This window comes from Lycium barbarum, chromosome 12 (genome assembly GCF_019175385.1).
Source record: "Lycium barbarum isolate Lr01 chromosome 12, ASM1917538v2, whole genome shotgun sequence".
Taxonomy (NCBI): domain Eukaryota; kingdom Viridiplantae; phylum Streptophyta; class Magnoliopsida; order Solanales; family Solanaceae; genus Lycium; species Lycium barbarum.
The window spans coordinates 15,145,701-15,157,918 of record NC_083348.1 but is presented as its reverse complement, the minus strand read 5'-3'; the positions used below and the strand labels follow the sequence as shown (position 1 = coordinate 15,157,918).

The 12,218-nt window shown below is 39.0% G+C and overlaps 1 protein-coding gene across 1 annotated transcript; it reads left to right on the top strand.

The window, feature by feature from the left end:
• The first annotated feature begins 6,935 nt into the window (after positions 1 to 6,935).
• LOC132624143 (uncharacterized) lies at positions 6,936 to 9,991 on the top strand. The gene is made up of 5 exons (XM_060338967.1): positions 6,936 to 7,570; positions 7,666 to 7,840; positions 7,924 to 8,428; positions 8,731 to 9,154; positions 9,319 to 9,991. The coding sequence occupies exons 1-5, from the start codon at positions 6,936 to 6,938 to the stop codon at positions 9,989 to 9,991; spliced, it is 2,412 nt and encodes an 803-aa protein (XP_060194950.1).
• The last annotated feature ends 2,227 nt before the right edge of the window (positions 9,992 to 12,218 follow it).

Here is a 12,218-nt window from a genome sequence, read left to right as displayed (position 1 = left end):
GCGAGAAATTGATGATAAAAGTACGAGACCACTAGGATGAAAATTCAAGTAGGCATATGAGACGAGATAGAGTGAGGTAAAAGGAAACAAGGAGAAATGTGGAGAGGTTGAGAGTTGATTTCAACAAGTAGGTCTAAGAGAATGGTGACCAGGGTAGAGGAGTGTAAAGTAAGAGAAAGAATGCCCAGGATGGTGATGGTGTTGAGGTGAAAGATCTGAAAAAGGACAAGTATGTAGCTATGGTAATATGCTTAGAGGCTTGATAGACAAGGATTGGGAGAATGAAAGTTGTAAGGGTTCTGTGCTGAGAGCAAAACTAGCGGAACGCCTAAGAAATATGTACGCACAGTTATAATATGAACACGTAGAAGGAATTATGAGCAAGAGAGCTAAGCAAGTGAAAGGACGAATAAAGGATAGAAAGGTATGGAAATGTGGACAAATGAGGACCTAGACAGGAAGTAAAAGGAAAGCTTAAGATAAGAAGTTTTCGATATGTTAGGCACAAAGCTGGAAAAGAAGGTGAGGGATAAAGGTACAAGCGAAGACTTCATAAAGGACTATGAGCATATAAGGAACCCCTTAAAAGGGGGGAGGCCATATTAGGTTTACAAGAAGTAACGATGAACGAAATGAGCACCAACACATGAGGTCAAAGACAAGTATGCCTGTATCGAGAGGTACGAGAGGAAAGATTAAAGAGAAGTGTGGTAAGGATCTAAAGATGTGCCTTTTGGTCATGAAACAGTAACAGAAAAGAGATGATCTGAGACAGACAGGGATAAAATGTCGGCCCAGTAGATTAGAAAACCCATGACACAGAATAAAGACCCATACGAGGACGGAAAGGCTCGACTATATGGAATGAGCATGGAGAAAACAGGAAACTATAAAAGAAACCCCATCCCGAAACGTTACAAGACCCTATAAGGTCAGTTGAACATTCGAGGACGAATGTTCTAAAGGGGGGAGGATGTTATAGCCCGCATATTGTACGTTTGGAAATTTCAAAGTCGACGTGGAAAGTTAAGGGCGAGGTTATTTCTTAAGAAATCATTTTCATGTACGGGTTGTTATGAGTATTATTTATGACTATTATTAGTATGCAAATGGTGTAGAAAGCTAAGGGCAAAGTGGTAATATTGAGAAAAGTCGAGGGGCAAAACGGTAATTTCACAAGTTGTTCATTAAGGGGCCATTTGGCCGTGCAAGTGTGTGTGTGTGTGTGGAAATGTGGGTCCCACTCCTTTATGGCCATGTGATGAAAAATGGGAGAAGCTTGTAAAAGAAGACAAATGGTCTTCTTGATTTATTTTCAAGAAAAATAAAGAAAATAGAAGAGTTTTCTAGAGAGGGGCATGTGCCCCTCACATGCTTGGAGGTATATATATATATATATGCAAGTTCATCTTCTAGTTGAAGACAAACAAAAAAACAAAAAGAAAAAGAGAAGGGAAAGAAGAAGGAGAGGTCACGGCCAAAGGGGTAAAAATTTAGCCCCTTGAAGTAGTGATCAAAACAATTATTTCCTCCACTTTTCCTACCTAATGGAAGGTCCTCTACAACATGGAGTGGGTGTTGGAACTAGTAAAGCAATTGTTGTGCAAGTGTGGAGCTTAGTCAAGTAAGAAGAAGTTAAGAAAGAAAGGTATGTATCCAATCTTCTTTCATGTGTTATGGATGGTTGTGAGCATTGTTGTAATGTGTAAAAGTGAATGAAAAGTACGAAATTATGCATGTTGAAGTTGTAGTTGTATATGCATAGTATTGGCCGTAAGTATGAGGTGTTGTGTAAGAAAGAATGAATTAAATTGAATTGGATTGAGTTAAATCGAATTAAATTGAATGTTGGAATATTGCTAGAATAATTGTTAGTTTTGTTGTTGATTTGGCCGGGTTAAATTCCCGGATTGATGTTGTCGATTTGGGGCCGAGCCATATTCTCGGGGTTGGTGTATTTACAGGGGAGATGCTGCCGAAATTTCGGCAGAATATAAATGAATGTGCTTGAGAGGTTAAGGCAAGTATATGACCAAGGATCTAAATGAATGCATGAACTCTTTTGAATGTAGACTAGCAAGTTTGGACGGGTGAGCGTAACAAGTTGGTCGCGGCACAGGTATGTTAAGGCTCTTCCCTTTCTTTCTATGGCATGATCCCGATGTTATAATTTTGTAATTGTTTCCATATCGTCCTTGTTTTGAAAGTTAGATTTCTATGATTCTAAGGTATGCTTGCTTCCCCGATGACCCGTCAATGTTTTCCAAAATGCTCGTATTTCTCCAAAATAAAGGTTATGGTGTCGTAAGCCCTTATGGCAATGACGATGGATATGTTTCACGATGACAATGATGATGTCAAGATTGAGAATGTTCTATGATGATTATGATAAGAATGATTTTCCAAAAATGACTTCTGAAATGTTCATAAAAGGTTCTGAACTTCAAACGCTCATAACTTTCGTATACTAATTCCGATTGACCCGAAATATGTTTCTGAGTCTTCATATGTTCCCCATAACGTCCTTATTTTCAAAAGCCAGAAGTTATGAATTCAAAACATGATTTCCTTTCCAAAAGTTATAAATGTTTTCCAAAATATACATTTTTCTCCAAAATCCAAGTTTTACGATTGTGAAAGTTTTATAACTAAAACAACGACTACGAAGTTATGATGATAATAATGAAGCCAGACATGAGAAAGTGTCTATGACGAATATGCCAAGAATATGTTCTTACCATGAATACGACGATATGAAATGCTAAGCTACTTTTGGATAATGACTATTTTAAAGGTTTTAAAGTACACGAGGTAATATGTTATGATCCCGTTTTATGTTTTCCCAAGATAATGTTCTTCATTGATAGTCCCGCCTTATAATTGTTCCTTCAAGGCGTGACATGTCGACCATGATGATTCCACAATACAATCGGAGGTTACCGACCTTACGTCACTCCGATAGACACATGACTTTCCTTGGGCTCTCATGCATGCTATATATGTATATGGGAGGGGGGAAGGGATACATGTATATGGGGATATGGGGAAGGGAAACATGTTTCATCGCCACCTGGTCAGCTGGCATTATCATCCCAGACGCGGGATGCCCGGACGCGGGATGCCCGGACGCGGGATATATGGGCGAGCCGATATATTTCGGCGCTATGTGGGCGAGCTGACTTGTTCGGTGCTATGATATGATATGACCCGATAAGCATGCATGGTTTCCGCCCTAAGTGGCATTCATATGTACATGTATTTCAATCAGCCTATGATACACTATATGACTCCCTATGACATGATATGATATGATATGACATGATATGACATGATACGACAGGATATGATATGACATGATATGACATGATATGATATGATACGACATGACATGCTATGATATGATATGATATGATATGATACGGTAAGACATGATATGACATGATATGATATGATACGACATGACATGCTATGATATGATACGGTAAGACATGATATGACATGATATGATATGACACGATATGATATGACATGATATGTTCCTTACGAGATGCCATATGATTCCCTTGTGATTATCTCCACTGGTACCTCTTCTTGTATTGTTGTTCATACCTTACATACTCAGTACATTGCTCGTACTGACCCCTCTTCTTCGGGGGCTGCGTTTCATGCCGCGCAGGTACACCCAGATGAGCCGAAGCCATTATAGAAGATGTTCCAGCGAAGTTGGCGAGCTCCATTTGGCCCTGGAGTGTAGCCGAGTCAGCGTACTATGCTATGATGTTTTGTTCTATGTTAGAGACTTTGCAGACAGAGTCGTGGGTATAGAGTGTCAGCTTTGTAGACGGCTTCGCCCGTCGATATGGTATTATGTTTCACGTCACGGGTCCTATATGATGATAGACTTTACTTATAAAAAGAAAAAAAAAATATTGAGAGCTTACTATGTATTTTATACTGAATTGATTCCAGAGTTTATATATGTAATAAGAGTCAGCGGGTTCGCTCGGCTCCAAGTATGGGGTCGGGTGCCCATCACACCCTAGTAAGGTCGGGGTGTGACACTCACTTTCCTCTACTACCGGTGGCGGGTGCTCTTTCAGCCCGCTTCTCTGCCACTGTCTTGCCCTTTTAGGCTGCTGTAGCTTTTCTCTTTCTATGCATTTCTGAAATACACAACACACGATTAAGGAACAAGAATTTCTTATATCATAGCTCTATCGCACGATTCTTATGAAGAAAGAATGTAATTTATTCCTAAAATGTCCGCAGCTTCTTGCATATAAGTGTGGCGCGCAACACACCCATAACCAAGACTCTACTAGACACTGCTTGTAGACACACCCTAGGACCGAACTGCTCTGATACCACTTTTGTCACGACCCGTCTGGAGGGCCGCGACGAGCACCCGGTGCTAGCCCACCCGGGCACCCCTTAACTTACTCTTATGCTTACATCTAGATGAGCCATACAGTTAAACATATTAATCTATTCATTCATCATACTAGTCCATTTGGACGACAATGCCTTTATATCATAATTGGCATCTAGGCCACATCAAATATACATAGGCCGACAAGGCTACCAAAAGATATTCAAAATATAGGCCGACAAGGCCGGTCATGTCTAACTATATACACGTGGCTACGAGCCTCTAAGAAGAGTATAACATATCACATGAGCGGGACAGGACCCCGCTATGCCCATAATTATGTACACAAAAGAATAAGTACCCAAAAGTTATGGCTCCGAATGAAATGAAGCTCGGCTATGCAATCTCTGAGAAAGCAGCTATGGATCAAGCCTGTCTCCCTGTGCACCTACGGGCATGACGCAGCGTCCACAAACAAAAGGACGTCAGTACGAAGAATGTACTGAGTATGTAAAGCATGATCAATATCAATGTAGAAGCATAATGAGCATCATAAGAAATAACACAAGATGGGAGATGGTAATATTATCGCCATGGGCACTTACTTGCCTTTCGTAGAAACTTTCCATTCTAATGTGTGTTTGTGCTCATACCTCAGTATCCGTATCCATGTTCGTATCCGTTCCATATTAGTACTCGTATTCGTATACATACCCTTATTCACATTCATATTGTATACATAATCATATCACATACATAATCATATCATATACATAGCATTTACATAACATACCCGACCCCGAAGGTTCGGTGTTTCACGTACCCGACCATAGCTAGGCTCGGTGGTCATACATACCTGGCCAACCAAGGCTCAGTGTTACACATACCTGGCCCTACCAAGGCTCTGTTTATCCGTACCCAACTGTAGTGGTGTGCGCGCGTTACGTAAACATACATACATATACATCTATACATATACTACCCGGCCATATAAGCTCGGTGTTTCATAGTAGCCATACAAGGGCATACATACATATAGCTCATAAGCATCTTTACTATTATCATTACTATCATCATCGTCATCGTCATCATCATCGCTATCACTATTATAGTCGTCATCAATATTGTTATCACTATTATCATCATTCATCACACTTGTCTTTATAGGCTTACTCGTCATACAAAGAACTTAGCACGATCGTAGCATATCAAGAATCGTGAGCTTAATAGCTCGGAAGATCGAATCATTTATGAGACATCACAGACTTATGGAAGATTTAGATGTTTGGCCAAATAACCATGCCTTGTGAAAGAAGGGTTAGCCTTACATACCTTTCTGTTGCACTATTCTACACTTGCGCGTTCTCCTCCAATGCTAGCGTTTCTACCTTCATCGAAGTTATACTATCATTAGAATCGATAGCTAGCATATATGGCTAAAGCTAGAGAAAATCGGACAACATCTCCTCCATAACGTATCTTAACTCCCAAACGTCAATAACAAATTCACGATGCCATAACAATAGCCATTACTCATTCACATTATCCATATTTCTAGACTTACATTCAATTCATCCATAACCATGGCCATAACACACACGACGTCCGTTTACATACGTTGTTCATCTCATGCTCTCAACATCATTTATATCGTATTTACATCACAATACATTAAGACCCATAGCTCAATTCATACTATTTCTCAAAACGACACTATTCCACATTCATGACTCATTTTTTCTATACTCTTCTACAATCCAAGTATTTCAACTCTTAACTACCTTAAACAACATAGAAATATCATGAATCTTACCTTAAATGTTGTAGGAACAAGCTCTAGTTGATGATACTCCACTTTGAGCAAAACCCTAGTTTATCTCCATTTGGATTTCTTGACCTTGGATGATCTTTAATTGTTTTCTTACACTTGATTCCCTTGATTTATGTTGTTGATCACTAAATATCCTTGAATTCTTGTGGAATATATGTAGAGAGATGTTCTAGAGAGAAGGGGTGTGATGTATAAGTGAAATGAAATAAGCCTTGGTCCCCTTATTTAATGTCTTAAAAATCTTATTTGAAGTGCACAGTGGTCGTAAACTTGGTTTACAGTCTGTATTCCAGTTTACGGACCGTCCTTCGTGGTCGTATTTAATCATAACAGAACTAGAAACTCAGGCTAAAACATGGTGATTTACGATCACGGTTTACGGGCCGTAAACCGCTTTACGGTCCGTATTTAACCATTTAATCATTTGGCAGAAAGTTGATGTTTTGGAAGCCAAAATACGACATGTCAGTTTACGGACCGTATACCATTTCACGGTCCGTATTTCATTTTACGACCAACTGGCCAGAATGCAAACTTGCAACTTTTCACATTTCCAAAACCTATAATTATTCATTATGGAGCATATCCTATCTCTTATTGCAATTGCCTTTGGAATCTTACTTAGGGTCGTCAAATGTTATTGCTTACTTATGAACATATCGTATACTCGTACTCCTCACTAGTTCGTGCACTTGCGTACCAACGGAAGATTTTCCGAGGTGAAACACATTCCATATGAAATATGTCACTCCTTTCTATTGTGATGCAAAGAAGAAAGAGTTTCTGGATCTAGAGCAAAAGAGTATTTCTATTATAGAGTATCAACATAAGTTTCTTAGGCTTTGTCATTATGCTGGAGGTAATATCTCTGATGAAAAAGATAAATGCAGGAGATTTGAATATGGGTTGAATTACTCCATCCGAAAATCTGTGGCGGTCCTACAACATGAGAATTTTGACAAACTAGTTTCAGCTGCTCTTACTTGGGAAAGAATCGACAAGGAAGAAGCTAGAAGAAATGAGAACAAGTCAAGAAAATCTAATTCAGATTATCGAGGTCCATCCGAAAAGGGGAAGTTTGATCATTCTAGGACTAGTAGTGTTCACAAGTTAGCTCAACATAAGCTAAGTCGATCAAATTTTTCTTCTGCTAGCACTTCAAGTCATGGCCAAAGCAAGACTCATATCCCCGCTTGTGCTCAATGTAGGAAGAATCATTATGGTACTTGCAGGAAAGCTTCTTGTGCTTGTTTTAATTGTGGAAGCCTTGATCACAAAGTGAAGGATTGTCCTAATCCTAATCTTATGTCTTCTCCATATTCTGAGGGCAGTCCAGAAACATATTACTACTCCTTCTCAAGGGAACAGAGGTACAAGATCTAGAAACACTCTAGCAGCGGGTTCAAGTGGAGATAATCAGACTAGTGGGTCAAGAGCTACTGCACGATTTTATGCTATGAGACAGAGGGATGACCAAGATGGAGTGGATGTGGTACTTATTTGTCTTATGTGTTGTTACCTTGTTTGATCCTGGTTCTACTCATTCCTATGTTTGCTCATCACTTGCTTTTCCTGAAAATGTGAAATCTGTGAGACTTGACAATGATGTGCTTGTCAAAAGTCCATTGGGTCATCAATTTGTTTGTAATCAAATGTATCGAGATTGTCCTTTCATGATTCAAAATCTGGTCTTTCCTGCGGACTTGATTGAAATGCCTTCCAGGATTGTGATGTTTTTGTCAGTATGGACTGGCTGCATAGACATCATTCCCTAGTTGATTGTAGGTTGAAGCGTGTAACTTTTAAAACTTATGAATACTCTGACATAGTTGCTCAAGGAGAAATATCATTAACTTCTAATATTATTTCTGCGGTCTTGGCAAGGAAGATGATTCGTCAAGGTTGTGATGCCTATCTTGCTCACATAGTGGATACACAGTTGGAGAGTCCAAGTCTCAAGGACATACCTACTGTGTGTGATTTTCCTGATCTCTTCCCGAATAACCTCCCTGGGTTGCCTCCGGAAAGGGAGATTGAGTTTCCTATAGATCTTGTTCCTGGAGCTACTCTTATTTCTATCACTCCTTACAGGATGGCTCCAGCAGAATTGAAGGACTTGAAGATTCAATTCCAGGAAATTCTTGAGAAAGGTTTCATTCGTCCCAGCATTTCTCCTTGGGGAGCTTCTGTTTTATTTGTGAAGAAGAAATATGGCACTCTTAGGTTTTGTATTTATTACCAACAATTGAACAAGGTAACAATCAAAACATATATCCACTGCCTAGGATTGATGACTTATTTGACCAACTGAAGGGTGCTAGTGTGTTCTCAAAAATTGATTTGAGGTATGGTTATCACCAATTACGGGTAAGTGCGAAAGATGTTCCAAAAACTGCTTTTAGGACTCGGTATGGCCATTATGAATTTTTTGTGATGCCATTCGGGTTGACAAATGCTCCTGCGGCGTTCATGGATCTTATGAATCGTATATTCAAGCCTTATCTTGATCAATTTGTGGTGGTCTTTATAGATGATATTCTGATTTATTCCAAGAGTGGGGAAGATCATGATAAACATCTCCGGATTTTCTTGCAAACATTGAAGCAGAGGGAACTCTATGCTAAGCTTTCCAAGTGTGAATTTTGGCTTACTGAAGTGGCTTTTCTAGGACAAATTGTGTCAGCTGAAGGTGTAAAGGTGGATCCTTGTAAGATCCAAGCTATTGTTGAATGGAAACTGCCTAAAAGTCCAACTGAAATTAGAAGCTTCTTGAGCTTAGTAGGATACTATAGAAGGTTTGTCAAAGGCTTTTCCATTATAGCCTCTACCTTGACTAAACTTTTGAGGAGGGAAGTCAAGTTCGCGTGGGATGACAAATGCCAAGAGAGCTTTGAAAAGCTTAAATCCTTGTTGACACAAGCTCTTATACTTACTCTACCAACTGAAGGGAAAGTGTATGTGATATATAGTGATGCATCTCGTCGTGGTTTGGGTTGTGTTATCATGCAAGAAGGGAAAGTGATTGTTATGCCTCTCAAAAATTAAAACCACATGAGTTGAATTATCTTACTCATGATCTTAAGCTTGCAGCCATTGTGTTTGCTTTGAAAATTTGAAGGCATTACTTGTATGGAGAAAAGTTTCATATATTTACTGATCACCAGAGCTTGAAGTACTTAGGTACACAAAAAGAGTTAAACTTGAGACAACGTAGGTGGTTTGAACTCATCAAAGATTATGATTGCACGATTGACTATCATCCGGGTAAGACCAATGTGGTTGCAGATGCTTTAAGTCGCAAATCCTTTGCAAGTTTATCTCTAAGTCCTTTGTCTTTGTTTCTCGAATTAAGAGCCATGAATGTTTTTCTTGCATTTAATTCTGATGGTTCCATTGTTGTTAGTTTGCAAGCCAAACCAGTTCTACTTAAGCAAGTGAAAGAAGCACAGAAGTTAGATGAGCATCTCGTGAAATTAGTCAAAGAGGTTCAAGATGGGAAAAAGCTTGATTTTTCATTGAGAGAGGATGGAGTACTATTTTTTCAAGGTAGATTATGTGTTCCTAAAGATGACAACTTGAGGAAAGAAATTCTAAATGAAGCACATACTTCACCATTTGCAATGCATCCTGGAGGTACTAAAATGTACCGAACCATCAAAGAACATTATTGGTGGACTGGTATGAAGAAAGACATTGCGGAGTTTATTTCCAAATGCTTGTTCTGTCAACAAGTAAAGGCCGAGCATCAGGTCCCAGCTGGTTTGCTACAACCTTTGTCAATACCAGAGTGAAAACGGGAAAGAATAACTATAGTCTTTGTTTCTGGACTTCCACACACTCAAAGAAATCTGATGCAATTTGGGTTATAGTGGATAGGATAATTTGGCAATCAGAGTGGACTACTCACTTGAACGTTTGGTAGAATTGTACATTAATGAGATTGTGAGGTTGTATGGAATTCCTGCTTCTATTGTGTCTAACCGAGATCTGAGGTTTACATCCAAATTTTGGGCTAGCTTGCAGGAAGCTTTAGGTACGAGGTTGAATTTTAGTATTGCTTTTGTAATGACCCGTTTGGTCGTTATAGTATTTTAACCCGTCGACCCTTCCCCAAGTCCCGTTAGTATGATCTATGACTTAATGAAGTCATTGGATTGGTTTCCGCGAGGTTTGAGTGTAAATTGAGTCATTGAAGGAGAAGCTAGTTAAGTTAGCGAGTTAGAGTTGACCACAGTCAACGTCGGGTTAGAATGACCCCGTTTCAATATTTTTGGAGTTCCAACATGTTATTATGATGACTTTGAACTTGTCAACAAGTTTTGGTGAGGTTCTAAAGAGTTTCAGATGGGTTTGGGTTTTGTCGCGCTCGTATTCAGTGTTTTCACTAGAGGTCTGTGGATAGAAATGGCTCCAGATTTATCATCAGTCCTTTTTTTTTGGGTGAGGTTTGAACCATTAGATCCGTATCGAAATTACGAAGCTATAGGAAAAAGAATCGTCGCGTTTCGCCTCCGTATGAGGGAGATATGACCATTTTAGTACGAACTGTTCCAGCTGGTCGCTGGCAGCGACCAAAGGGCTGCTATAGCGGTACCGCTGTAGCGACCGATGGGGGCAGAATGCCCTTTTTTTTTATATTTAAACTCTAAACCATTATTCCCAAGACCCCAAAGTCAGTTTTCAAGTGAGAAAGAGGCAAAATTCATTTCATTCATCAATGGTGGGTGGAAATCCTAGAACCCTAGAACTAGTAAACCCTTAAATAATTGGTGGGTTGTTGATTTTGTTGTTGATTAATCATATTGGAGTATAGATTATCACTTTCTAGGAAGGGAATTTTATTTCTTATGGTTGAAATTGCATGTTGAGACTTAGGGTTCTAATAAACATGAAAATTTTGTCCTAAAATCTGTTTGAAAGGGTAAATTGATTAGAAACCCATGGATTAACGGTGAATGATTGTAGAGATAGATGTAATGATAAATTCATCATTAAAGGATGGTTTCATCCATTGAAGAGGGTAGAAGTAAGTGAGTCTTCTTCCCCAAATTGTCGTTCTTGTTTAAATAACATGGTTTGTTGCTTACTTAGCATAATATTGTTAGACTTTGACCATTGTGAGGCGCTTCGGAAATAGAAGGCTCGTGTGGAGTAGTTCGTGGCTCCTGTTCTGCATTCCAGGTAGGTTATGGCTTACTTTAGTTAGACTTTGATCAGCGAAACGTATGTGTTGTATAGAATTAACGGGAGAAAGCATGATTAGGTCTTCGAACATGGTGTTTTGGTTGGATATTAGCTAGGTTGGTATGACTTCTGATTTTGTAGGCTCGTTGCCATTACGTTATGTACTGGAATATGAGGTGTAGTTGTATTTATACTGTGGTGATTCTGGATGAATTTCTATTAGGTTGATTGCTGTTGATGGTGGCTTGTTGCGCTGTTATTGTGATTAGACTTATTGCCTAAATTATCGTGTTGTACTCAGTTCTCTCTTATTTTGACATATATTATCGGAGAAAGGAAGGATACTAAGTTAGACCTGAATTGTGGTTTATATATTTATGATAGTACGTAGATGAACACTTGATGTATGATTTATTGTTGATGATAATATATAGAAGAGTGCAGCTTCTTGATACAAGAATTAGTTGTGAGGCGTACTTGTTATATGAGGAAATAAAGAGGGGCATAGTCTCTTATGTTGGCTGAGAAGGTTTGTATCATTCATTTCATGGTTGAGTTGATCTAAGTCTTGATATGACTTGTGGCTTTGTGACTTGTACCTTCACTGTTGCTTTATTGGTTTGCATTGATTTACCATGTTTACACTCATTTATGCATTCATACACTCATGCATGATGGAAATGGTTTGGAAGACTTGTGGCATGATGCCTTGTGTTTGACATTGATATTGCTAATTGTTCATAGTCTATACATACTAATGAACTGGAATACGTTGAGACATACATTGTGATGTGAAATTAGTGAAGAAGTTAATATAATCTTCTTGTTGAACTT